This window comes from Phyllostomus discolor, chromosome 10 (assembly GCF_004126475.2).
Source record: "Phyllostomus discolor isolate MPI-MPIP mPhyDis1 chromosome 10, mPhyDis1.pri.v3, whole genome shotgun sequence".
NCBI lineage: Eukaryota > Metazoa > Chordata > Mammalia > Chiroptera > Phyllostomidae > Phyllostomus > Phyllostomus discolor.
In genome coordinates, this window is record NC_040912.2 from 81,142,018 (window position 1) to 81,170,016 (window position 27,999).

General features: G+C 38.8%; 1 protein-coding gene and 1 pseudogene across 1 annotated transcript in view; one reads left to right on the top strand and one right to left on the bottom strand.

Moving 5' to 3' along the window:
- MTPN (myotrophin) overlaps positions 1–27,040 on the bottom strand; it is a 53,524-nt gene extending 26,484 nt beyond the window's left edge. The window contains exon 1 of the mRNA XM_028525799.2: positions 26,612–27,040. Within this exon, the coding sequence (XP_028381600.1) occupies positions 26,612–26,683 (72 nt within the window). The 5' untranslated portion in view covers positions 26,684–27,040. The remainder of the gene's footprint in view (positions 1–26,611) is intronic.
- Positions 11,052–19,194, top strand: LOC114507921 (annotated as a pseudogene).
- Positions 27,041–27,999: the final 959 nt, after the last annotated feature.

The following is a 27,999-nucleotide window of genomic DNA, read 5'->3' on the forward strand; positions in this document are numbered from 1 at the left end:
CCTACCCTTTTGCTATGTACGCTAAGGATACAAAAAATGTAAGATTGTGGGTCCCTACCCACAAAAACTTTACTCTTCACTGATAAACTGGCTTGACAAAATAAGTAGTAATTGCTATATATCTCACCCCCTCACAAAATGCAAAATAGCCTGCCCCACTAATTCTACCCAGTACTTCTTCACTGAAGTACTCCAAATAACAAGGAGAAAAAAATACATGCTTCCCTGAATCTGTAGGAAAGATTCCACTTTCTCTGAAATAGCCAGTTAACATTCATAGCCATTTAAAAACTCATACGAATATATACAAATGAATATGCACAGATATGTGTCATTTGTTTTAATATAAAAACCAAATCCAATCCAATCCAAAATCCATAGCTATTTTTCCCCTCCTGATCACCCATCGATTCTTCAGGCATTTGGCCCGTGTTCACTCGATGGCTTAAGAGTACTTCCTTGGAAGAAACACAGCTGACTACTACAGAGCACAGTGCTCTGAAATCTAATGTGGTCTCCTCTATTTCTGGTGCCAGATACAGTATGATGAGTACTGATTCTGTACCTTTCCTCTTGAGAGCCACTAGATAATATATGAATCAACTGTCAAAGGATCTACAAATTCTTTTGCATGTGTATATATAATTTTCTAGGTAGAATCCATGTCATTTTTCATTAGATCCTCAAAAGGGGCCATGACCCCTGAGATGTAATAACCCTCTCTCCTCTATTAGAATGCATTTTCCTAGGTCTCTAAGTCTTACCTACCTTTCACTACGTACGTGAGTTCTACTTTTATGAGAAGTGGTATTAAACAGTGAGTGGAAGGAACACCAGACAGAAGCCCTTGGCTCTAGTGCGCTCGGCTACTGCCCACCAGCTCGGCAGACCTTGTTTCCTCACTGGAAAATCAGTGGCTGGAGGAGATAACCTCTACAGTCTTTTACAGTTGGTTTTCGTGCCCTTTACTTCCATGGGTTAAACACGTCTGGTGATCGTGTCAGTCTACAATTGTTCCCCCATTCCACTCTTATACTCTAGACCAAGAAAAAAGGTTTTTCTGTACTTCTGGCTATGAGAACAAAACAGCTCAGGAGTTTTGATACTGAAAATGGCCCCTACAGTATGCTCAACTTTCCACACAAAGTGGAATTGAGCAGGAAGATTAATATAGCATGAGCAATGTAAAAAATTATGTACGTGTCTTTCAAAGGCAAATTTTTAAAAGTCTATTATTATTCTGAGTTGTTTTACTAACAAAAGTAGGTATGAAAAGGTGAAGAACCCTGGCTGGTGTAGGTCTGTGGATTGAGCGCAGGACTGCAAACCAAAGGGTTGTCAGTTCAATTCCCAGTCAGGGCACATGCCTAGGTTGTGGGCCAGGCCCCCGGTAGAAGGCATGCAAGAGGCAACCACACACTGATGTTTCTCTCCCTCTCTTTCCCAGCTCTTTAAAAATAAATAAAATCTCTAAAAAACAGATGAAGAAACACAGCATTAGAAAAAGACACACTATTTACAATTAGGTTTAATTCAACAAACATTTACTGAGCCTACTATAAATCAGGCACTGTGTTACGTGTTTGGAATAAAATAGGAAGATCTGACTTGACCGGTTTGCTGCCTGCCTACTTGGGAAGATAAAGGAGCTTCAATGAGGGGAATGATCAATGACTTTGTTGATAATTTGTTTTTTATTGCAATTTAGCTTTTCGTGTATTTATATTTTGTAGTATTAAATTTTAATGGTCCTTAGGGGTCAGAGACTACATCTTATATTCTTAAATAAAATCACACTTCACAATGCCAAATGTGGTACTCTCTGATTGATAACTAATTTTGATAGCATATCATAAAATGTTAAATTAAGAAATAAGCCAGTATTCAACATGGTGTCTATTGATTTGGAGAGTGTGATGTACACACACACACGAACATGAGAGAATATGCCTGAAGAAATCAATCAGTATGTTATGGTGTGTGAAATTCCCATAAGGCAACTGGAAATCCAAGAGGTGCTAATTCGGAAAGTGTCTCGTACACAGTTTTGCTGTGAGGCTTCACTGAAATAATGTAAGGTACCTGGTATGTAGAAAGCACTCAATAAGTATCAACCACTACTATTACTATTACCAGAGGCCTCACTAATTCTCACTTGAATAGTTTCCTACCCAATTTTTCTACCTTCAGCATTTTAACAATATGAATCAAGTAGATTAATGTTACTAAAGAGTAAATGATCATGCAAAAAATTCCAGCTGTTCCCTTTTGTTGAACAGAAAATCCTCATGGTGACACTCACATCAGCTCCAAATTAACAGCAATATACCATTTCTGCCCTTTTTATTTTCCTTCATATACTGCTCCCGACACACCAGTGCTTTCCCACTTTTGGCGAACTTCATGTGGTTGTCTTCCTCTGGCACGATACCCAATTTCCGCCCATGTCTTGATCTACTCAAATTCTACTTTTCAAGGTCTATTTTCTCCATAAAACTTTTCCCTGATACTCTTGATAAAGAATTTGCTCCTTTTAATTCTCACAGTTCTTGTTCCTATGTCTCTTAACTACCTTTATCTATTTAATTAGGTATTTGTTATTTATGAAATGCAATGGAAACTCCATTAAGGAAAGGACAATGCCTTCTTTGTACACATCACTCACAATGTGTATGGGTGACTTGTGCATAACAGTCCAACTTAATGAATTAGTGTAGTTCTTTATACAATCTTTGTCATACTATGTCACTTGTTGCTTATCAAGACAACTGCCACTTCATAAAGAGGTACTTTAATAACATTGCTGAGTGTTCTGAAAAGCCACAGAATCTCAGTGTTGAAAAGGACTCCAAGTGCCATCTAATTCAACCACCCATTCTGTGTTTGAATCCCTGCTTGTGTATACCCAACCTACAGCTGAACTTCTCTAAACAAAGGGAACTCAAGACCTAACTGAGCAATCCATTCCTGCTTTAGATGCTGGAAAATCACTGTTTACTGGTTCTGGTTGTGTCCCTTGGGGACACATGAAACAAGCAGTCCCTATTTTCACATTAGATTATTATTATTTTTAGCAGCCACATTACATTGCAATTAAAATGTATGTTTTTCTATATGATTTGCTGTTATCCTGAACTTCAGTTACCAATCTTCTGTGTATATATGTAGGACCATCATATTAACTGTATTAAATTTCATCTTATAATGGTCACCTTATTTTTCCAGGCTGCAAATTCTTTCCAGGTTCTTATTAAAAGAAATTTGTTAGTCTTTATCCAGCTGCACCTACCTTACCTACCTTCATCATGGCCACCTAAAGTGTTTCTAAAAATAACCAGTAAGACTGAAAGATGAGCCCCACCAGTGTTCAGGAGAATGCTCTCAGTTCACTATATAAAGGGGCAGTATGTTTGGGTGCTGCCACCCGAACAGGCTTCAGTCTAGTCCATTGCACTCTCATCCAGTCATCTTTTCCCATCATTCCCCCTAGCATAAAATCAAAACATCCAAGTATTTGAGATTTCTCTTACCTAACAATCTAGGAACTGCAAAAAAGAAAATTAGTATAGCAGGACTTATTTCTGAGCACTCCCTTGTTAAGTGTTACAAACAATCCCACTACCACACACATAGAAAAAGTAACATGTACATTAGATCAAATTTGGAAGTTTGATCAATTTTGCATGTTTCTTCTAGTGTGTCCTACCACCCTAAATATCACCATTATTATTACCTTACTGTGCTTGTTTTTTCCTATGAAACTAGTTGCTTTAAAAAGTTAACATTATTTAGTATTATTTACAATAGCATATGAGATATCTTGCTGTCAATCTTGAAAGCTATATATCAAGCAATATTTTTTTAAATGTTTTTTAAAAGCAATAATATTTTATCAAGTATATTTAAATTTCCTCCTAATTCTGGACATAAAAATGAATACCAAATGCCCTGTAACATTAAAGTTCTTATTTTACAGAACATAATAATATCATATTTCATTGATTATCAAGCACACATTTTCCTGTATCTTAACATCTATGAAATTGAGACACAAAACAGGAAGGAAAAAAACCCCTTAACATTGGTGAGTGGGAAGGGTATATACGGACTGATTATGTCCTTTGTAAAATTCTAACAGTCATTTCTATACCTGGCTTTACTACTGAAACTAATATATGCCTGGGTCAAGATGCTAAAGTATGAAGTACAGAATTAAATCATGCTGCATTCAGAGAACACTGAATAGTGAAATTCACTGAAAGTAAGATCTGATTATTGTCTTTAAAATTGGGTGAGTGTGCCATCAATAAGTTTTAGATTGGAAATTAAATATTAAATTGAATACTTTATATTTTTAACTATGCAATAAATTAAAACCAACAGAAACACATTAAACTCTAATGTTAATACAGGATGTTTGGAAGTTCTGACTTTATCTAAACTGTGTCCACAAACTGAAGAAAGCAAACTGACCTCCTGTTTAAGTAACATATTCTCAGAGGAGCATTCCCTGATATGCTTGTCCCAACTGCTGGGAAAACAAGCAGAAAAGAGAAAAAAGCTGAAGAAAAACAATATGGGCGTATAAAAAAAAAAAAAAAAAAAACTAGTCATATGTTGAGAGCCACTCTGCCTGGTTTCAAAAGCTGTAACCCCCCATGGCTAAGGCTGAGTAAAAAAACCCTTGTGACCATAAGCCACTAAGGAGACAAAAGTTATCCTCCCGGCAGGGGCACAGCCTCTGCGCCCTTTATTTCACCCTGCTTGGCCCCTGAGGCATGGCTGGATAGTCAATGACGGGTAAGACTCCTCAAGGAAGGAACGACCTAAGACAGGCACCACTGCAAAGGGGCCATCAGGGAAGGCCTGCCCTAATTGAAATGATAAGGGTCCAAGCATAAAATGAGTTTGTTTCCCAAAGTTTCATGGCCCTTTGGCATTATTCTATCTGACCCTGGCTCAGAATAAGCCCTAATAGTTCTTTGAACGTTATCTATTCCTTGATCATTACTGCCTGACAATGATTGATGAGCTTTACATATACGCCCTGTATTCCTATGCAAACTAAACCCAATAAAAGCCCATTGAAGAACGGGCTCAAGGCCTTCTCCTCTGAGAGACTGGTCAGCCTTTCCTCCCCAAGCAGACCATGTCTTGGTAGACTTATTCTCATCTGTGGTGGCCCAGGGGAGCTCTGCGGGCAAAGCCCGCCCCCCCCCCCCAATCATATGGCAAAATAAAAACGATTAAACTGAAAACTCAAGAAAGTTAATTTTAAAAAGTACAGTACAATGAAAATGGAATCCGTAAGACATGGTTTCTATGAAAAAATTATCTTAAGAAGAGAACAGGCAAACATATCAAGTGAACAAAATGAAATGCAGGCTGATCTGAAAAGAAAGCTAGCAGGCTGAGAAAGTAAAATGTAGCAAGGAAATGAAAACTGCAGTTGCAAAAATAAAATGTGCACCAAAGTCAGTAGAGGTGGGTAACAATATTCAAATTAGAAAACTCAATTAAGAACTGAGAACAAATTTAAATTCTCACAGAATAGTGAGATGATAAAAAAATAAAAATGATTTAAAAAAGATTATAACAGGTGTGAAGTTATACATGAGCCATAACCAGAACCAACGAAACAGAAAGTTATAAAACTTTGAGCTCAGCAAAGACCTGAGTCTGTATATCGTAAATGCTCATTGTATTCCAGATGAAAATCAGTAGACATCCACCTATTAATACAGCTTTGCAATTTGTTTTACAAGGATGAAACAAGCAAAAATGAAAGAAACAATAAAAAAGACATTACCACTACAGAAAATTAAATGACCCTGCTCTCATGCAACACTGAATTCCCGAAGACAAGAAAGAGAAACTAGAGTGATGATGTTTGGTGCTTGGGATCAGGTATAATCCTCTAAGGAGAGTTACTGATGCTTACACTAACAGTAGAATGTGTGAAATGTCTTTTAAATATGTTGGAGGTAGGCAGAAGGTAGAGAATCTGTGATCTATAACTTGGAAAGAATAAATCAGGATTTGTGCATTCTACAACAAGCAAATCAATACTCCTGTGTAAAGGTAGTCTTGGGTATGAGCAAACCAGAAGAGACACCACCCGCACTCCCTTGAAGGTCGGAGGCGGCAACGAGGGGCACACCCCGACTTGTAGGGAAGCAATTCTCCCACCTTTCAGTTTCAGAACGTCAGTTTCCCTACTTACATGGGTTATAGCTATGGGTATTTATGAAATTAGGAATTAAAGTAGAAAACCTTTTAAATATGTATCAATTCATTTAGAAATAACACAGGAAGAAGTACACGTTAACATAATTGAGATTTTTAAAACTAAGAAATAACTATATTTTCCTCCAAAAAGGTGAGAAGGATGGTCCTGTATTGCTTTTTTTCTTTTTGCAAATCTTTTTAATCTTTGTTTTAATAGAAGACAGCTGGATTCTCATATCTGCTTCCATATTCAATTTGTTTTGATATATTGTTTTGGCTGAATTGTAGAAAGAACATTTGGCCTCCCACAGATACTTAGTTGAACTAGTAAATCATTTTTAGTCATCTTTTCAGTTAATTATGGATATTCTTCTTTGACATTACCCCAAAACGCAGCAGGTGGCAGTTTGCTAAAGGTTACTGGCAGTGAAGAATCTGAACTAGCAATGAACTTTATACTGTTAATTAAAACCCATCAGTCTACTTGCACTCAGAATGGGTCTTTTATCCATGCATGATTTTGTAATGTTATGCATTGGTCATTTAGAAATATTGGTTTAAGGAGTTATGAATCTTCCAGATGCTGAAAAATTTCTTTAATACAATATCAAAACAATCGCATTCACTGACGTCACTGCTAATACCACCATCACAAAAGCCTGTAGTACTGGGAGGCTGACGGGCTCAAAATGGCAGATACATAAACGTTTGAATTTTCTCTTGAAAGCTCAAACTTTAACACTGGAACTAAAAAGTATCAGTTGTTTTCCATAAACCAACAGACCCACTAAATTCATTTTTAAGAAAATGTCAGCCAAGTATTCAAGTCTGAATAACCAAATTTATAGCTTGTCAGTTGTTTCTCTTTTCAAACAAAAATAGTAGTCCATTAAAAAAAAAACTGGCTAATCTAGGTTGTGACTCCAACTGCAGATGTGCTCTATGGACATTTCCATTTCTTCAAACAGAATATTAAAGGAATGTGCTGCATAAACAGGACTTACTGTGATACAAGTGAATTTTTAGTGGCTTCATCAAGGGCATTCTGAAGTGAATCGGGCATAGTTTTTCACTGGGGGGCGGGGGGGGGGGGGGGTTACGTTCACTATGACCAGCAGCCCCACCGCTCTGTTTCACAGAGCTGTTTCACTCGCTTTTGCTTTTGTACCATCAGTAAGTGTCATCACAGTGACAAGAACAAATAGTCTTAATATATTATAGAACTAGTCTAGACATCATGAACGGATAATAGACCTATTCACAGCATTCTCTGGACTGGTAGATTTTAACTTAACGGCGTATGAAGTTCACTGACCTCCTGAAAAGCTCTCAGGGCCCCCGGTGATCCACAGCTCCTTGAGACCTGTTGCTCCAGTGAAGCAAAAGCTATGAAGTCAAATTAGGACTCAGAATGGGGAGTCTGGGCATAAAAGAATTAATGATGAAGAGAAAAGCGAGCCTTTACTTAAGCAAATATGGTTTTAAAATGTAGATGTCAAAAATAAGTTTTGAGAGCGGAGATACACAACCTACTAAGCACATATAATCACCATTTATATACAACAGAAAGCAGTGGGGAGCATTTCAGATCTTGCTCCCCGGCATATTCTGTCAGCTTGGGTCAAATACTTTTATAAAAATTAAAAAAAAAAAAAAAAGGGTGGGTGAGGACATAAAAACCACAGTAGATTCTGTCAGACACAGGGTCTGATTAAGTGACCCATTTACACAAAATACCGTATGCTGAAGGTTTTCATACGATGATGACATATCCTCTGTGAAATATTATGTAGAATCATTTAAAATAAAAATAGCTTTTACTCCTTGAAAGCTTATCATGTGCCAGGCACTGTTACAAATACTTTCCAGAATTATTCATTAATTATTACAAAAGCTTCAGGAGGCTGGTGCTACTACTACTGTACAAGGAAACTGAGGCACAGAGAAGGTAACCTGCCCAAAACTTCAAAACTTAGAAGCAGCATATGCTGGTATATAAAATCATAAAATTTCAAAGGATGTATAGGACAAATTTGTTAGTAGTCATTTTCAGAGAACAGGATTATGAGGATATTCTCACTTTCTGAATTTCAATAACATGATGTATTTTTAAAATGAACATACATTACTTTATAATCAGTTAAAGCAATGCAGATATTTTTGTATTAAAAAACTAAAAGCAAAAGCTACTGCTTATTTGTTAACTTAGCAAAATTTAAACTCAAACATTTTTTTCTGATGAAATTTAAAGGCCAGTAGACCTAAAAAAGATGAATACATCCCAAGTCCTGGGGTGCAAAAGGCCAAGAAAATAAATTCCTAGAGCTAAAAAAAAAAGGTGGGAAAGGTTGTGCCAAAATGAAAGCTTAAAGAAAATAAATTCAAAGTATAAAAGCAGAAGATTTAAAATGATCATTTATTGTTGGGAACTGCCCTGACTGGTTTCAGAAGCTGTAACCCCCTCCAAGGCTAAGGCTGGGTGGGCGACCTTGGACTGTAAGCTGCCAAGGAGACAAAAGCTTATCTCCCTGGCAGGAGCGCTGCTCCTGCTCCTTTTACTTCATCCATAATTGGCCCTCAATGCTTGGTTGGTTAGCCAATGACGGGTAAGATTCCCCAAGGGGGGGAAAACCTAAGATAGGCATGATCATGTATGAGGCCTCCAAGGAAGGACTTTAGGGGATATGGCAAAAGGGGGTAATGGACCCTCGTCACTCGGCTTTGACAAAGCCTTAGTCCTCATTCTGTCTGGAAGAAGTCTCCTAATCTCTTGGCTACCTTACTTCCCCTGCCTGTCTTAAGCCTAAAACAATGCCTTAAGCCTGAAACAATGACAGAGGATGGTGCAGCCCTGTGCTGGAAAGGGCGGTTCCCCAGGTGATCAGACCTAAGAAGGAATATGTAAAATCCTGTGAAACCTGCTTTGTTTAGAATGCTCTCAATTAAATGATAAGGGTCCCAGCAAGAAGTTAGTTTGTTCCTCAAAGTTTTACAGCTCTTTAGCTATCTGACCCTAACTCAAAATAGGCCCTCAAGAGTTCTTTGTTAGCTTTACCTGTATTCTTGTGCAAATGAACCCAATAAAAGCCCACTGAGGAACAGGCTCCTGGCCCTTCTCCTGTGAGAGATCGGCCACCTTTCCTCCCCAAGCAGATCATGTCTTGGTAGACTTATTCTCATCTGTGGCTGGCGGGGGGGGGGGGCCCTGTGGGCAGAGCCCCCCCCCAATTTATGACAATAATGTGAACTCTCAGGTTTCAAGATAAAGAATCTTGTATTTTTTAACAACTAAAAACAACAAATATTCAACCAGAAGCTGCTATTGAAACACCCAGAAAAAACGACACAAGAAAATGTGAAAAAGATAAAAGAATGGGCAAATATATAAGGGACATATGTCTAAAAAAACTAGTAAAACTAATATTAATATATGACAAAGTAGAATTCAAAGCAAAAAAAAGTAAATGGACAAAAATGTTCATTTTACAAGTGTGTAAGTTACTTATTAACCTATACCTGAAGAATATCAAAAAACAAAACAAAAACCTGACAAAGCAGTGTAATAAGGGACCATCATAATAATCTCGATCTTTGGCAGGTAAGGATATAGCAGGCTTGATTAATGAGACTAAATTAATGTATATCAAACTTTGGACTAGACAGAAAGTACACCTACTTCCACTCAAAACTTTATAGGAGACCAAAAAAACCCCTCAATACGTTCCAGAGTTTAAAACTTTATGTAACCCATTCTCTAAACCAAATGCAATAACACTGAAAATCAGTACCAAAAGCTTTATCATGAGCACAACACAGAACAAAAAACCCAAAGGAATAAATAAAAATAAAATAACCACACAAAAACACATAATACACAAGCATACACAACCAAACCAATACTAAATGTCCTCAATTACTGATGGAGTAAAGAGAAACTCAGTATTAGAATTATACACTCTTTTGAAAATAAAGATAAACATTATTTTAAAGATAAGAATATTACTTATAGAGAGAGCCAACACGAAAAACCAATGGGGCTTTTGAGAGTTATTTTAATGTCTGTCATAGTTTTTTTACTCTATCCTAGACTTTGAAAACACTTTTAATTTTGACTACATCCTGCAACAATAAAAAAAAATTTTTAGTATACTAATTCTGATAACTTTTCATGACTATCCTTACAAATTTAAAAATCCACTGAAAATTTCTGTATAGAAATATCATCTATTTTACCTTCTTTCCAAAGAAAATTAAACTCAGAACATCTGAATTCAAATTCAAAGAACTATTTTTCTAGTCTTGTGCAGTTTTATAAAAATCAGTATTAACAGTGCATTTAACAGTTTTCAATGCCTGAAGAAAAAAACCAATATATAGAATAATTACTCCCAAACCAAACAGTGTTCAAAATATATTCCTGTAAATATGTTCATTAGAATGAAAACAAAAGAAAAACAACACACAGTACTTTCAGGACTAACTACAGAAAACCTCCAAGCTTCTTTTTAAAAATCAGTCTTAGTATTTTGAGTCAAAGTCTAAGAGCCAAGCTAGTTGCTGAATTCATCTTTCATCTTAAAACTGGCAAACGAATATCCAGCTTTGGTGGTATTGTGTAATGATTTGAGTGCTTCCCCTTGAATAACAAATTAGGAAGAAAAATAACAACATTCTGTGTTAAGGGTAAAGAAGTCTTTTAAAGATTTAAGTTAAATTATGAAGCTTAAAATGATGAACCATATTTTTACATGATTAACTCAAAGAGGCCTGCCAGCTTTTTAAATTTGATCTCCTTGTCATTTATACCACATAAGTAGTTAGTAATGCCTAAGAACATAAACACCCCTCAAGTGCGGGGTGACGTCGTTACACCTCCCCCATCCAGACCCCTTTGCTGCCAGTTTGCTAATGCCAAGATGAAGGTGAACCGGTTCAACCTAGACTCCATCTCTACTAACACCCTTTTTTTCCTGTTCAGGCTTTGGACAATCTTCTTTGCCTACCATTTAGACTCCAAGTTTTGCCAAAGACTTTCACCTCGACCTGATATTACTTAATCTGATCTTGATTTTCCCTTCTGGCTATAATGAATAACTGCAAGCTCTTTCTACATAAATTCCTCTTATCCTCGTATACACAGCTCTAGATCTTATGAATTTTTCACTAACCAGTCATTTATTTGGTCATTCACTCAGCAACAGTTTGAGCCCCCACTATGAGCTAGACGTTGTTCTGAGCGGTAGAAACACAGAAGTGAACAAAAGGACAAAGTTCATCAGGTCAAGTCACAGCTGCAACACACTCAGCACGAGCTGAACTATGCTCACTGTGGTTCCAAAACTTTCCTTTGACAATAGGTTTGTGCTAAGCGATACAAACAGAAATTCAAACTCCATTCCTCCTCCACCTGCTCATCTCTTTTTTTAATCCTCACCTAAGGACATTTTTTCATTGCTTAGAGACAAAGAGGAAGGGAGAAAGAGTGCACTGATGCGAGGAGAAGGACCAATCCATTGCCTCCCGTAAGTGCCCTGGCTGTGGATGGAGCCCACAACCTAGGTATGTGCCCTGACAGGGAATCAAACTGCAACGTCGCTATGGGACAACGCTCCAACTGAGTCATCTGGCCAGGGCTCTCTACCTGCTCAATCTTTTAAAAAGTACTCATTTTCATGCAAAAAAAAAAAAAAAAAGGGGAAAAAAAAGGAAGGAAGGAAAGAGACTACCTTCTTAGACTGTCTTCTTACACCTACAAGAATAAACTCAAAATCCATTAAAGTCTTAACTGTAACACTTAAAACTCCTAGAAGAAAACAGAGGTAGTAAAATCCTGGACATTTCTCTTAGCAGTATTTTTTCTGATCTATATCCATAGGCAATGAAAACAAAAGAAAAAATGAATGGGGCTACATCGAACTAAAAAATGTTTACACAGCAAAGGAAACCATGAACAAAACAAGAAAACAACTTACTGAGTGGGAGAAGATATTCGCCAATACATCTGATAAGGGGTTAATATCCAAAATTTATAAAGAACTCATACAATTCAACACCAAAGAACAGTCCAATTAAAAAATGGGCAGAGGACCTGAATAGACACTTCCCCAAAGAAGACACACAGATGGCCAATAGACATATGAAAAGATGCTCAACATCATTCATCTTCAGAGAGATGCAAATTAAAAGCACAATGAGCTATCATAGTCCCACCTGTCAGAATGGCTACTGTCAATAAATCAACATACAAGTGTCAGTGAGGATGTGGAGAAAAGGGATACCTCTTACGTTATTGGTGGGACAGCAAATTGGTGCCACCACTATGGCAAACAGTACGGAAGGTTCTCAAAAAATTAAAAATGGAACTGCCCTATGACCCAGCCATTTCACTTCTGGGTGTATCTGAAGAAATACAAAACACTAATTTGAAAGAATATATGTATCCCTATGTTCACTGCAGTGATATTTACAGTAGCCAAGATATGGAAACAACCCATATGCTGATAATGGATAACAAAGTTATGGTACATATATATACAATGGAATATTATTAGTTGGCCACAAAAAAAAAAATGAAATCTTACCACTTGGAACAGCATGGATGGTCCTAAGGGGTATTATGCTAAGTGAAATAAATCAGTCGGAGAAAGACAAATACCATATGATCTCACCTATGTGAAATCTAAAGAACAAAACAAACGAAATGGAAGCAGACCCAGACACACCGAGAACAGACTGATGGCTGACAGGGGGGAGTGGGGTTGGGAGACGGGGCGAAAAGGGGGAAGGGATTAAGAACGAATTGGTAGTTACAAAATAGTCCCAGGGAATTAAGTACAGTAAAGGAAATACAGTCAATAGTACTGTAATAACTCTGTATAGCGCCAGGTGGGCGCTGGAAATATGGGGGAGGGTGGAGAACACTTTGTCAAGTGCATGATTATCTAACCACTACGCTGTACACCTGAATCTAAAACAAAAGAATACTGAATATAAACTGTAAATAAGAAATAGTTTTAAAAAAAGCCCTCTGTCCGTGTAGTAGAGTAAGAACGGTTTTTGGAATCCAACAGATCTGAAGACAAATCCTGGCTCTGCCCACTAACCTGGGCAAGTTCTTGAATTTCTTTGTATCTTATTTATACCACCGCCAAAAACAATCTTTCATGTCTTTTTTTAAATCAAAATTTTTATGACAATTTAGTGAGAAAATGTAGTCAAAATACTCAGCAAATAACATCAGTGGTGGCCATCAGAATATCATTATTACTGTTTTGTTCATTTCATAACACAGGGCAAGTAGTAGGTCTTTGGTTTGCCTTATCTGTTATTATAATGACATTATTATGCTAATCACTTACATGATCCAGACACTACATTTTCTTCTAGTGGGCTGCTAGTTACTATCATTGCAATACAGCTTCCAGAAGTCTAAGGCAAACAAGGGACAACAGGTTAGATACATACTGGTGAAGGAAAAAAACCTCATTTCAAGGTGTCCTGTGATAAGAAGCATTAGCAGCTCACTAGACAATACATTGACAATACAAATACACAATAGGTCAGGACGAGTCTAGTGTACTTGGTATTTCTATTTTTCTAGGTATCTTACTCTTCCTTTTACTAGATCTTCCCCAGCTATTTCCAATTTTCAAACAGTTTTTTCTAAAACTATTCTCCTAAATAGCTTAATATGGAGTAAACACATATTTACAAATGAGGTATATTTTTAGTAGTTCCAGATTTCCTGCCCATAATGACAAAATCTTTTATATGCATCTCCAAAGTGCAGTTTGCTGGGGATATTGCCAGATTCAGTACTGCTCACAGGACTCTATTACCCAGTACTGGCTCCTCTGAATAATAAACACTCAGGTGGGACAGCATTCTTTATACCATTTCTAAATGAAATGGTCATCTGATTCCCGCAGAGAACTTTTTTTTTTAAGCCATTCTTCGGGAGAAAAGAAACAATTCTCTTCCTTTGATCTCCTACGTGCATGTTGCTGCAACCGAATTCTAAGGCATAAGTACATACTGTACTGTTACAAGAAACCAGTGTCCTCAAAAGCTGCTCAACAAACAGTAGACTAAATTAGCATATGTGTGAGCACAGCAAGTAAGTTAATACTGGACAACTGACTGATAGTAGAATGCATCAAAACTATTAAATTTAACAAATTTTACATAGTTGACTCCGTGTCCCCAATAATTCAGTTACAGCTAAGTATTACCTCCCCCACTTAGAACTCAGGATTCCTTAAGAATGTCATGTTTAATATTTTTCAAATGACAAATCTTTGATAATCAAGTGAATGCTACAGTCCCATCCTCCCTCTGCCCTGCTCTCGACCCTGGCCCTCAAGGGTCAAGTCCTTACCGTGGGATATAACTTTGCCAAAAGAATCATTTATCATTGCACTGGTGACATGAATGGGTAACATACCAGATCCTAAATTACAACACAGTGGTGGATTCTAACGGGGTACTACTACTGAGGGGCAAAGCAAGCAGTAAGGGTGACAACACTTGAATACTTTATTTGGAATGTTACAATGCAGAGAAAGACAAATGGATGGCACAACAGAAAGGTAGAAGGTCTGAGAAGTATAAAATCAACTTACTCTACATATTTTCTACAAAGTTAACATGAAAAGTCATAGCAAATGCATCAAACTCCCAGTATTATGGATTTATTTCCAAGTAATGAATAATAATAGTATCCATAACAGTTCTTTAATGAGTACCTACTTAATACATATAAGATAATGCAGGCTCAAAAAATACTTTAAATGTGTTCTGAAGAAAAGTTTATTACAGGTTAAAATCTGCACTAGGCTGATCCTAAACAAAGTGATCACCTGAAACCAACAAGTCAGTCACGTCAGACATATTCCCAACTGAGGGTTCTTCTTCCCTGACGAACTTACTGCTAGATACTCCTGAAAGGCAGTGATGGCTGAGACTCCAGCAACAAATTTTAAAAGGGTTCAAGTTTTAGAATAAGAGCAAATTTTATTCTTATATTAAGAATAAAAACTGCAAAATAAAATCCTTTGTTTATAACACAGTTATACAAGTAACTATGTATTTCTGTCTCTGGGATTCTCAACCTAGGATTGTTCAAGGTTCTAAAAAACATACAAATTATAGATTCATTTTCATTTACTTACCACTATCACACAGAAATCAAAGAATAAAATGTGAACTACAAAAATGTTAAAGGCAAAAGTAATGTATAACTCCTTATAAGTAATTTTAAGACATAAAAAAAGTGTTAAGCAACTCCATTTCTTACTAACAAGAAACATTTTTAAATGGAAGTTCGTAGGCCCCAAATGTTATATTTCCACATCTATATAGCTGCACAGAACTTTTCCCCTAAGCTTTTCCCCCACAAAATGACTACTTCAGTGATTTAAGTCAGTTTTATGTAATTGTTTTACTTATTAAATGCACACTTTATTTTTCTTCTTTGGAAAGTTTAAAAGCAATTAATTACAGGTATTTTGTAATTGAAAACAGTGAAGCATAAAAAAATTTTACTGGTGGCATAAAGTTAAAATTTTAATTTAATGAAATGTATTTATTTATAGAAAGAAAAACTACCAAAATTGAGAAAATCCATTCAAAACATTGTAATAGTATTTCAATTTGGGCAAAAGATCAATATGATCAAAAGTGGCTTCATTTGCCAGAAAATAATTCATGGCTCCACAGATGGAATTTATTCCTAAAGTCTTATGTAGTCTGGGAAATATCTCATGTCCCGATCCAGCGGTTTACATTCCCGAAGGCTGTAACTGTAAATAAACCCATGAGAGAATGGATGAGGGAAAAAGGAGGGGAATGGGGATAGGGGGTTGGGGGGGGGGGCAAAAGTGGAAATCTCGAGAGAAAGAAAAATTCAATCCCTCAAGTTTCAGGTGTGATCTCTGCAGCAATCTACTTAGTGGGAAGGGGGATATACAGAGGGTGGGGCAAAAGTAGGTTTACATTTGTTCATATGGAAAATAATACAACAATTAATACATAATATAAGGACAAACTGTTTCACGTACTTACAACTGTAGACCTACTTATGTTCCACCCTGTGTTTTAAGATTTTTTGTTGCCATCCTACATGAATGGCAGCTTGAACATATTTTTCCACATTTTTATTCCTAGCAGAATTGCTTGTTTCACTGTTTTCCAGTACTATCAGAGCAAATAACCTAAAGGTAGGTCAATTTTATTTCTCGAAATTGTTTTATTCAGAAGTTTACAGATTAAAAAAATCTTTATAGTTTATCGTTTTAGCTAGGATATGTCTTGTTCCTCATCTGTGTTTATTAATTTTTAACTAGAAGTATGGAGACCCTCTATTTCCAATCTTGGGTCTTCTCAGTTCAGAAAACTTCTATTTCTGTTATCAGTTCAAAATTGGGATGCTCTTCCTTATCTTTTGCTAGTTCGATCTCAATGCATTAGCTACTGTAATACTTAATTTTCAATATTTTATCTAAGTATTTCATTCATAGTTCTGAAACATTTCAATGCAAATAATCAAAAATGCTACTTTTTTGGAATGACTGAAATCAAATCCTCTTCTTCCACTTATTAGCTGTAGGATCCCAGGCAAGTCACTGAATTTCTATTGCCCTAAGTATAACACGGAAAGAAAGCCTACTTGTGTAGTTGTGAGGATTGAATTATACGCATATCTATATGTATATTAATTTACTACATAGGACTGTATCTGGCATAAAGTACTAAAAAAGAAAGCATTCAGTTCCCATTATCTTCCACTTTGAATCTGTTTGATTTGGCATTGATTCTCCTATTAAAATTTCCATCTGAATTTGATTTGGTGTTGATTCTCTCTATACTGCAACCACATACAGCTTTTTCTTGGCTCTTATAGTCTATTCTTTTTATACAGTTGTGTTTTCTTAACACAGCTGTACAGCTGTTTCTGAGTTTTATTCATGCCATCCATTAAACAAGGAAATGATTTATTGAGAACCCATACAACTATCTTATTTGTTGTTTGTTCTGTACATCCTTGTAACTGAACCTACCAAGAAAACTTATTCTCAGAAGAATTATTCATTATTGCATTTCCACGGCTACTGAACACAGTGTCAGGCACTGTAGGTGCTCAGCTGATATCTGCTGGGTGAATTATGAATGAACCAGTGAAAACTGTGCTAACTGCCTTCCCTTTCACGTCTGGGGCTGCTGACCGGGCCAGCCTGCAGGACTGACATCGGGGCCAGGAAGCGTTTGTGGGGAAGGATGACCTCTGATGGCTGAGAAGATTTCGTAGAGGTCCCTTTCAGTTTAAGGATCTAAATTAGTTCCTGGTTGCGTATTTACAAGGAACAACTCCTAATTTTCAAAATAATCTAGGTCTCTTGCCTAAGGTTCAATTTTACTGTAGAGATTCTAGGCTTTTTCTTTTAGAGATATTCATTAACCTCTCTTTCTCTTCCCCCATCCACATATGGCTTTTTATGCCTTGCTTTTCCTTACGGTTCTGTATCTTTTAACCAGAAAGATTTTTGAATCGTATTTTTGGAAATGCTGATCCCCAAAATAAGTTTTCTATTTGATCACACAATTTAAATTATTTTTTATTTTAAGAACTTAGAGGGAAAAGAAATCACACAACCCAGCTTTTGCAACTTCAATATCATGCAAGAATAAACAAGAACCCACTGGCCAAATCCAGCCAGCTGCCTGTTTCTGTGAATAAATGTTAGTGGAACACAGGCACGCTCATTTGCTCACATGTCATCTACGCTGCTTTTGCACAACAGCAGACACAGCTCACAAAGCCATACAGTCTCTGCCACAATATCCATCTCTTAGGAAACCATCTACATAAAACAACACAAATGGCAAATATTTACAGTTAGAATGTGTTAGGCACTGCTTGGTGAATTTTACATCCACTCTCTCAAAAATTAGATAAGACATATGAATTGGGTACTAGTATAGTCCCCATTTGCAGATGAGAAAGCTAAGGTCTGATGCAATTAAATAACTCTGCCAAGGATATTAAGTGGTAGGGTTGGTAGTCAAACCCAAGTCTACTGGAATCTAAAGTAAAAGTGTAATTACTCTCCTACAGATGGCTTTAAAAACACATAAAAAAGGTGTTTTCCAAGGACTTAGTTTGCAGCTAGAAAGCTTTTAATTTTATTGGCTTGATGGTCCACATGCTTTTATACTGTAATAAGTAATGTGGTGTTAAGTATAGTTTTTAATATTTATGCATTAATAACAATACAAAGCACTGATGATTCACATTCTTCACAAGGAAACCAGCATGAAAACTATCTTTCTTTTACTGAGACTGTATGGTTTTAAAAATTCTGAACTGATATTCTAAAATAAGCTTTCCACCTTTTGGCTCAGAGGTAGCTGAGGTACAACGCTTTTTGGTCACCACGAATCCGGGCTCATCGGACATCAGCTGCTTCCACCCCGCCACCAAAGTTCAACCCCATGGAGATCTGAGCCGTATACCTGAGGTGCACCGGTGAGAAGGCCGGTGCCACGTCTGCCCTGGCCCCCAAGATCAGCCCCCTGGGTCTGTCTCCAGAAAAGGTTGGTGATGACACCACCAAAGCAGCCGGTGACTGGAAGGGTCCGAGAATCACAGCAAAACTGACCTCCCAGAACACACAGGCCCAGACTGAGGCTGTACCTCCTGCCTCTGCCCTGATCATCAACGCCCTCAAGGAACGGCCCCGAGACAGAAAGAGGTGAAGAAGCATTAAGCACAGGGGAAATACCACTTTTGATGAGACTGTCAACATTGCCCAACAGGTGCAGCACCGATGTTCAGCTAGAGAACTCTCGGGAACCATTAAAGAGATCCTGGACACTGCCCAGTCTGTGGGCTGCTGTGTTGATGGCCACTACCCTCAGAACATCACAGACACCATCAACAGTGATGCAGGGGAATGCCTGGCTAGTTAAGAACTCGAAGGAAAATATTTCAATTAATCATTTGAAAACGTCCCTCCCTACCCCCCCCAAAAGAAAGGAAAGAAAAAAAGAAATTGTAAAAACATGGCCATGAAAAACTACATGTGGAAACTGGTGTTATTATTTATACAACTTTTGTCAAAACTGTATTCCACAACTCTTGTAGCAGTGTGGAAAAGTTAAAGTTCACTGAGTTTAAAACAATAAAGAGTTTGAAAACTTAAGAGCTATTTTCAAAAGAAATGGCACATCATTTACATTAAGAACATCTGTTACAAATAGGCATATAGTATAAACAACTTTGAAAACAGCAAAAGAAGGGATGATTCTGAGAACTACCAATTCAACCCAAATTTAACTAAACTATATGGCAGATAAGAGACAGTGGGATAAATATTGGAAATACAAAGATAATTTCTATCTTCAAAAAGCTCACAGCACAACAGGGGAGACAGGCGGGTAAAACTTAATTCGGGGCTCCTAAGTGCGAGAAGAGAGACCAATATGTACTGATTAGCAGAAGTGTAATGCCTTAAGTAGTCGTTACAAGTACCTCTCAAAATTGCTGGGCAGGTTGAGGAACCAGGCTCAGTAAATGGGCAGGAAGCAAGGAGGTTTAAAAGTAAAATAAAATGAAAACGTGCCACAGGAACCACCTGGGCACAGATGCCGCAATGGGCACACCACTACTTCTGTTTTTGGAAATGACGTTTTATTGCTGCCACTACGTCCTTCACTGTACTTGAGTCTTTGTATCAGCTCCAGATAAAAGATCCCAATTAGCAATGTTTGGGTTACCAGTCCATTTCCTAAGTGCGGGCAGAAGAATTCGGTTATTTGTCCTTTTTGGCTTTTGTTGTGGTAGGAGACAGGCCTTGCATGTTATCGAGATTCATACTGTGGATCAGAGAACTCCTCAAAGAGAGAAAGGAGCGAAGGAACTTCAAATGCTGGGGAACGCCCCCTCCCCAAAGACCATCTTAAACAGAGATCCGCAGAGATATTTGGGAGGAGAAATTTCTTTTAAGTCAGTGAATTTCCAATGTTTCCCTGAAACTAATTACGTGAACCTGTTAAGAAAGGCTCGCTTTGTTCACTGGGATGGGAAAGGGAGTCATGGCTGTTGCTTTTTCTAATCTGTATCTGCATTCATTTAATTTTACCTTTTAAAGTTAGTAGGAATTACCTAGAGAGTAGAATCATGGGCTAATTTTTATCTTTTTCTGTACCTTTTTGTCTTAAAATACTTACTAATTTTATGTTAAGGACAGATACTCCTGGGAAAGGGGAATGGGCAATGGACACTAGTTTCATTTTTATTTCTATTCAGTGCAACTTTATCTTTTAAATAAGCATGTATTATTTGTATAACTTAAATCAGCTTTATTACATTTTAACTATCTGTACTAGTGTAAGGATAATGTTTAAAATCTCAAAGGAAAACCCTATATATACCCCATGGATATCTGAGTGAACATTTGCCTTCCAATACAAAAAACATATTCTTTTATTTTATATTGAAAGAAAAAAAAAGAGTGAAAGAGTAACAGAAAGAAAGGAATCTGTATTTACCTTTCCATATCTATTGAGGGCCCCTATCTCTGATACAAGGTAAAGTACTCTCTTTCTGACTGGGTCACCAGCACTGGTGTGGAAAGTACAAACTTTTTATGACTTGGAAACGGGTAATTTCAAAAAGAAAAAAAAAAAAAGGAAATTGCATAAAACTAATAATTGCAAGAGAGATTGAATCAGGACCCCTTTTAAAATGCTGATTTTATTAGGAAGTGAAAAGTGATCCCAATAAGTCTTGCAATTTCTAAAGATTAGAGCTGATACTTTTCTCAAGTTCAAGGGATCCTAGCCTCTCACAGGGCACACAATTGTTGCTTTTCAAACCTATCAGCATGTCAAAGGCAGATGTAATTAGAATGGGGGCTGGAGAGGGAAAGGAAACCACAGAGAAAGGGAAGTTAGAGACCTGGTGTATAGTATTTCACAGCAAGTGAAACAGAAGCACATAGTAAACAAAAGAGTGCATATATCAGACCTACTGGAAATAATATGGGACTACTTAGCCACAAGCATTCACCTCTGAGAGAGCTGCATCCACAAAATCTACGACAAAACTCACCTCTAAGTAGTCTCGATGGATAATTAACCCCTTCGAGGTGATTATTTTTAACACACATACTCAATTAGATGGTACTGCTGATTTAACTAGCTTATTGAGAAAGGAAGGTCGGTGGTTTGAAGCTTTGAAGTCAGAGACTGAGTTAAAATCTGCTTCACTGCTCAAGAGATCATGACCTCAGGCAAATTATTTAATCTTAGTCTGTTCATCTCTAAAATCTCTACAATGAGGTTATGCTTATGGGTCGATGTGATAAGTAAATGATATACTTGTACACAGCATCACAGTACTCAAATACAGACAATTTTAAAAACATACTTTTGAAAAGAGTGCTATTTATTTAATTTAAACAAGTCTGGAAGGTAATTGTAATACTTTAGTTTCTTCCTAAGGCAAACAGACACAATTTGACTTTTTTGTCCTGTATGGAATCCTAATTACAAACCAAATAACACAAAACTATGTGTAACTATACATACAAAACAGTCTCCACAAGCTATCAAACAGTCTCTTGAGTAAAGACAGCCTGTGATGAGATTTAAAGTTTACAGAGCTGCTGTGCTGCTGTCTCTGTGCTATTTTCAACTTGTTACATTAAAAATGTTTAATGGTAGCCATCCTTCTACTTTTTATTCATCGTCAGAGATCATTTGTGCCTGCCTTCTGCAAGCCCCTTTCTCATTTCCCTAATGTGCTGATGCTAACCTATGGTGAGCTAAGAAGCCAGAAAGCCATTTCAAGGCTGACTGATACAGTGAAAAATACATGGGCTGTAAATTCAGGCAGTTCTGGGTTCAAATCCCAGTGTGCTACTTACCCTGTGACCTTGTTAAGTTACTTAATTTCTCTAAATTCAATTCCCTTATCCTTAAAATGGGAATACTATTACCTACATTAAAATACTGTGGTAAAAAGCAAATGAGAGTTTATATAAAAATCTTGCAGAGTGCTTTATAGCACCTGGCCACATAAGCCATCCTGTCAATGGTAATTACCATTCTATAATTAATGAAGTATGTTGTCACTGTAGCTAAGTTATGAATAAAAAGAATTTCTTACTCAGAACATAGGCTTTTAATGTGTGAAATTTCTTGGCACTACACTGGAGATACAAAGATGAAAAAGAATATAGCATGCAGCCTCCAGAGGCTCAGAGCCTAATTAAAACAGACATGTAAACAAAGGCACGGCAATTTGATAAGCGAAACACTAAAAGCAGCAGCACGCCATATGAAGAGGAAACGTTCTTCTGAAGAGGCGACATGTAAAGCGAAGGGGATGAACAGGAGCTCCCCAGGTTGGGAGGTAGGGATTGAGGCAAGCAGACTCCGTCGAAGAGGATGACAGTGTAAAGACAGATACGTAAGTCGCAGGGCACAGCATAGTCCAGAGCAGAGCGCAGCTTGGACAGAGGCAAGTTCAGAAAGGCATGCAAGGCCAGATGGGATCGGCCACGTATGCCAAACCAAGGAGGAGCTGGCCATTTAAAAATAACGGGGAATCACAAATATATTTTAAGAAAGTGAAGGAGGTTGGCTAAAAACGACAACATGCTCAGATTCACATTACAGAGAGGTCCTGGTGCAAGCTGACCAGGCGAGAGGGGAAAACTACAGTCAAGGAAAATCCAGTCTCGGCAGGAGAGAGGCAACAACTGGTCTACAGTAGGAGCAAATGAATGGAGAGTAAGGAGAAAATGAGATGAAGAAAGTAGTCTTGATAACACTGAGAAATTTGGGATGACCCCCCAATTTCTAGTTTGGGCAAATGGTTGGGTCATGATGCCATTAATCAAAATGGATACAACACAAATAATTTTTGACAAGAAAACAGGTGCTCAATTTGGGATTTATCTGAACGGAGCTGTCCATTCTGGAACTCCAGTGACGGCTGAACGAATTGCAGTGGGAGAAATTAACACAAAGGCAGAAATGGAAGAGGAAGGCAAAGGGACTGTCACCTGGAAGAAGCATACAGATCGAAAATGGGGCTGTGAGTATCCACTACCGCTGCCCATGAGTATCTTTCTTTCTGGCTTCCATTTCTTTTCCAACTGGACAAACTGAATTTTGTGGGAGATGTTACTTAGAATCTGTACACTACTTTGAAGTGTGAAAGCTTTTTCACATACGTCTGCTGAATACAGATGCTCAGGTTTCCCAAGCAGTTTGTCCAATGCCGTCACCATCACGCCAGGCCTAGTGCCTGGGAATGAGACTCAGAGGGACCCACTAAAGTAACCAAACATGGTCTTCAGGTCAGTCAAGAAGCCAAAGTGTTTCAGACATTGTTTTAGTGTTACAGATTAACAGTTAACGGGGAGTAACCTAAAGTTTTCTTTACACGCTGTTTTATTTTTTTTCCCATTAGAACCACACAATTTTCAATGGTGTGGGAGTTCTGAACTGATTTCTTCAGAGTTCAGAAATTCACCCAAAACCAACAACTTCTGCCTATCCATACTTCAGACTTCCGTATACAAGCCAGAAGCAGGTACAGAAGTACAATTACTGGTGTTTTTTTTCATATTAATTTTAAAAAGGGAGACTACTAAAATGCTTCACTTATGTTAACAGTGAGAGATCGTCCCAGGAGAACAGAGGAGAGAGTATTTTAAAGACTCTAACCCTTTAGGAGGGAAACTAGACAAACCCAATTTTTAAAATACACTTTTTTGCACACGCTCAGATAAACACACATTACATACACCCAGAAAATGGTGGTGAGTGCTCATGAACCGGTGGACGAAGAGGGCGACGAGTCGAGGAATGGGCAGGGAAGATGGCTGCCAAGCCGAAGCAGCCACGGGATTCGGGCTGGAGAGAGGACGGGCACAGGGAGGGAGCTCAGTCCACAGAAAATGGAGTGCTAGTCGTTGGTTGTTTTGTTATTTTTCAATAACAAGGCGAAAAATATTTTAAGAGACTCAAGTTACGCAATCAAAACCAAGAAAGAAGCCCTGGCCAGTATGGCTCAGCGGGCTGGAATGTTGTCTCATGGACCAGAAGGTCGCGGGTTGGATTCCCCGGCAGGGTCCATGTCCAGGTTGCGGGTTTGGCCCTGGTCAGGCAGCATGCGGCAGAAGCTCATCAATGTTCTTCTTCCACATCAATGTTTCTATCTCTCTCTCTCACCCCTTTCCCCTCTTTCTCTGAAAGCAATGGGAAAAATGTCCTCAGTTGAGGACAAAAAAACAAACCAAAACTAAGAAAGGAAAAAGCTCAATGATCTGGTCACAGGATTACATTACAGTCCAACCTTTTTGGATCAAAAGTTCTTGCTACTTCCTTCTACTTTTCTTTGCATGTCTATCCTCCCCTTTGTGCGCATCTCTGTTGTTGATGAGAGTAGGCAGTGTGGTGGTAACAGGAAAAAGGCGAAATCAAACTGAATGACCTAATTAAAAAATCTGAAAACAAACCAATCCATCGTTCTTGGCACGTTATTTTTTCGTAACTGTCTCTGTGTGACTGGCAGCTTTTCACGGACAGTTTATCTGCCTGGATGTGGACCCTGGGCATGTCCTACTAGAAATCTTGGTGTCACGTGTTTTGCAACCACATTTCAGACTGTGAGCAACTACATGGAGGGGTTAAAGACTCTAAGTTCTGGAGTCAGCAGTTGAGTTCTGGCTTCATTGCCTTTTTTCTTTTCTTTTTAATCTCTGTAATTTAGGATTTTTTTTTTCATAAGTACCCTGCATCTCAGTAATCTTATCTGTAAAATGGGACTAACAAAAGGACTTACTTCACAAGGCTCACAAGGGCAATAAAAAATAATGTGCCAGGAAGACACTACATAAATTTTATTCTTTTTCGTAACTGTAAGTTTAGTTACTTACCAACTTTTTGCGTTTCAAGGTTTCACAATAACAGAAAAAACAAAAGCCACTCACTTCCAGGGTACTGCGGTGCCCCACCACTGGAAAGTGTAACACAGACTGAAGTGTCCCAAGTAAGCTCTTCCCTATAATCTTACACTGAAATACGCAGTAAGTCGGGTTTCAGACTTCCTTCCACTAGCTGAGAAGGCAGTGAAGAGTGTCCTAAGGAGCCACTGAAACGAACAACTAAGGAGATAAGTTGCATGCAAAAAGGCAAAATTACAATGGTGTTCAAGAGACTAAAAACTACCAGTAGTTTGCCTTGCATAATCCTACAGGTTTTAAGAAACTCTGCTTCTGCTTACTTGCTTCCTAACGCAGATCTCGGAAGCAAAAACAACGCCACAGTGGCGGTCATACCCTCCGAAAAAGTACAACCTACACTGGGTTCTCACTCTCTTTGGTGAGCCAGGTGACCTTCATGATTATGTTATAAAATTACACTTTTGTTGTTGATTTCTTTTTAGATTATCATCATATCAAAATCACATGTAGGTTCTCTCCTAATTACAAAAGGCACAATTTTAGGGTCCAAAGGCAGGCCGGCTTGGATTTTTACCAGTCTACCACAATGTGGATTCGGTTTTATGTTGTGAGTTTAGTTGAGATGAGCCGTCCTCATCATGGCTTTACCGTCAAATACACTGTGGCTGTACTTGCATTACTGTTTATTACACGTGTGAGCATTTCAGATGGAATCAAGGAAAAAGATGGGAGTAGCTCAAGTTAACATGCAAGTTTGTAAACTACTCAGGTATATTAAACACTCATGTGCTAACTGATAAGCTTCCTTACTTGAAGCAAATAAGTATTTGTGGTCGAGGGGGAGAGGAAAAGGCCACACCCAAAGTTAAGATTCGGCAGTGAAGTGATACCAAGTTTCAGAATTTTAACCACTGCTATTTTGGGTACTCTTTTTCACGGTCAGCGAGTACGTTGAATTCATTAACGGGCCCACAGTTAAAACAAATGAACAAAAAGTTCTTCTGATTCGAATCACTTAGGCCACTTCAGTCAGTAACAGGCAGGTTCAAGATGGAGAATTACTTCATCCAAAGGAAGATTTTTAAATAACTCTGGCTTAGCAAAGGGCCGAACTCAAATAATCAGTACTCAAAAGTGAGGTTACCACCCCTCCCCTTCCCCAAGGGGTCAGGACAACACGAAAGGCCCGGCTGTAGCCACCCAGCAGTTACCCGGGACAGGACCGTGTTACCGGGGCCCTTCCTCCAGGTTAGACTCCCTGACTCCCCTCTCTTCCGAGCCACCTCCATCCAGTTTGCCGTTCACCCCCCACCACACACACCCACGCCAGCCCAGCTCCCATCAGCTTCCTCAGCCTCCTCTCCATCCCGCCTCCGTGCTTGCCTACTCCACTCGCCGCCGTTTACCTTGGCCACATAGTCCTTCACCTCATCCAAGTCCCCGTTTTTCAGGGCCCACATGAACTCCTTGTCGCACATCACTGCAGCTGGGCGGGCCGGCTAGCCGGGCAGAAGACGAGGAGGTGGTGGCAGGAGCAAGCGGATACTGCCGGGCGAGAGGGAGACGGGCCCGCGCGGAGCCAGAGAGGAGAAGAGAAGGCGGGGGAGGCTGCCAGGCGGGCGAGGCTGCCAGGCGGGCGAGGCAGTTGGCCGCGGCGACCGTTGGGGCGGGAGAAAGTTCTTTTGCAGCCACCGGGCCCAACCGAGCAGATTCAGTCCAGCGGAGAAGAAGCTGGAGCGTTTACACTTCCGGTTCACTCCCCGCTAGGACCCTCCCCAACTTCCTCTTCCTCTTCCTCCCACAGCTCGAGACCCCGCCCTGAAGGCCCCCGGGCGGGGCTACCTGTGTGCGCAGGCGCAGTGCCTAGGCCCGCGAGGCTGGGGGCCTGAGGCTGGAGTGGGAGGCGTGGGCGGGGCCCGAGGCCACAGAAGCGGGTCAGAGAACGGGGAACGGGGGAGAGCGAGGGAAAGGGAAGTTACCGGTATTTAAGATGGGATCAGGACGTTTCTGCACCCCACGAATGGGGAAAACTTAACAAACAAAAGCAAAAAACCGAGATGCCCTTGAAGGGCATCGTGCTCACCTAAAAGTATCCAGTAGAACAGTTTGATGTGAATTCCTCCTTTTATCATCACCCCTCCTCTTTTCTGGGCAGTCGAGTGTCCCTGGGGCTCCAAGATTGCTAGGATATGGTTTAAAAAAATAAGATGAAATAGAATAATTCCTGCGCTGAAGGAAGGAACTCTTTAATATTTGTGCCAACAGTGTGAATTTAGTGTCAACACTCTACGTATTTCTGTGGAGGGAAAAGCTTTAGTGTGTAACAGTGAAAAATACTATCATTTCCCTGACAGTAGATCATGTCCAGGACTAGGACTTCAGTTTGATGCCACAGGGCACAGCAAACCTAAGTGTCCTGTACAATTGCAGTTTTTTAAAAAATTGTGTTTATTTGATTTTAAGGGTTTAAACCTCCAGGACTGGTGTGGTGAAGCCAGTTTACTCTACCTGGAATTTGTCTAGTACCTTGAGGCACATCCACCAGATGAATAGTGCTTCGACCCTAGTAATCCAGACAGGCACACAGGAGCATAGAGATCCAATAAAAACTCTTATTGGAACTGTTATATATGTAAAATCTATTATTTATGACCCATTAAATAAATAAACCAAGCTACTTTACTGTGTGCCATATAATGTAACAGTTCAGAAAACAGAGTTTGGAACCACATTGCTTAGTTTTGAATAGAGGACCCAACCCTTACTAATTTTCTGTCACCTTGGGCACACTGAC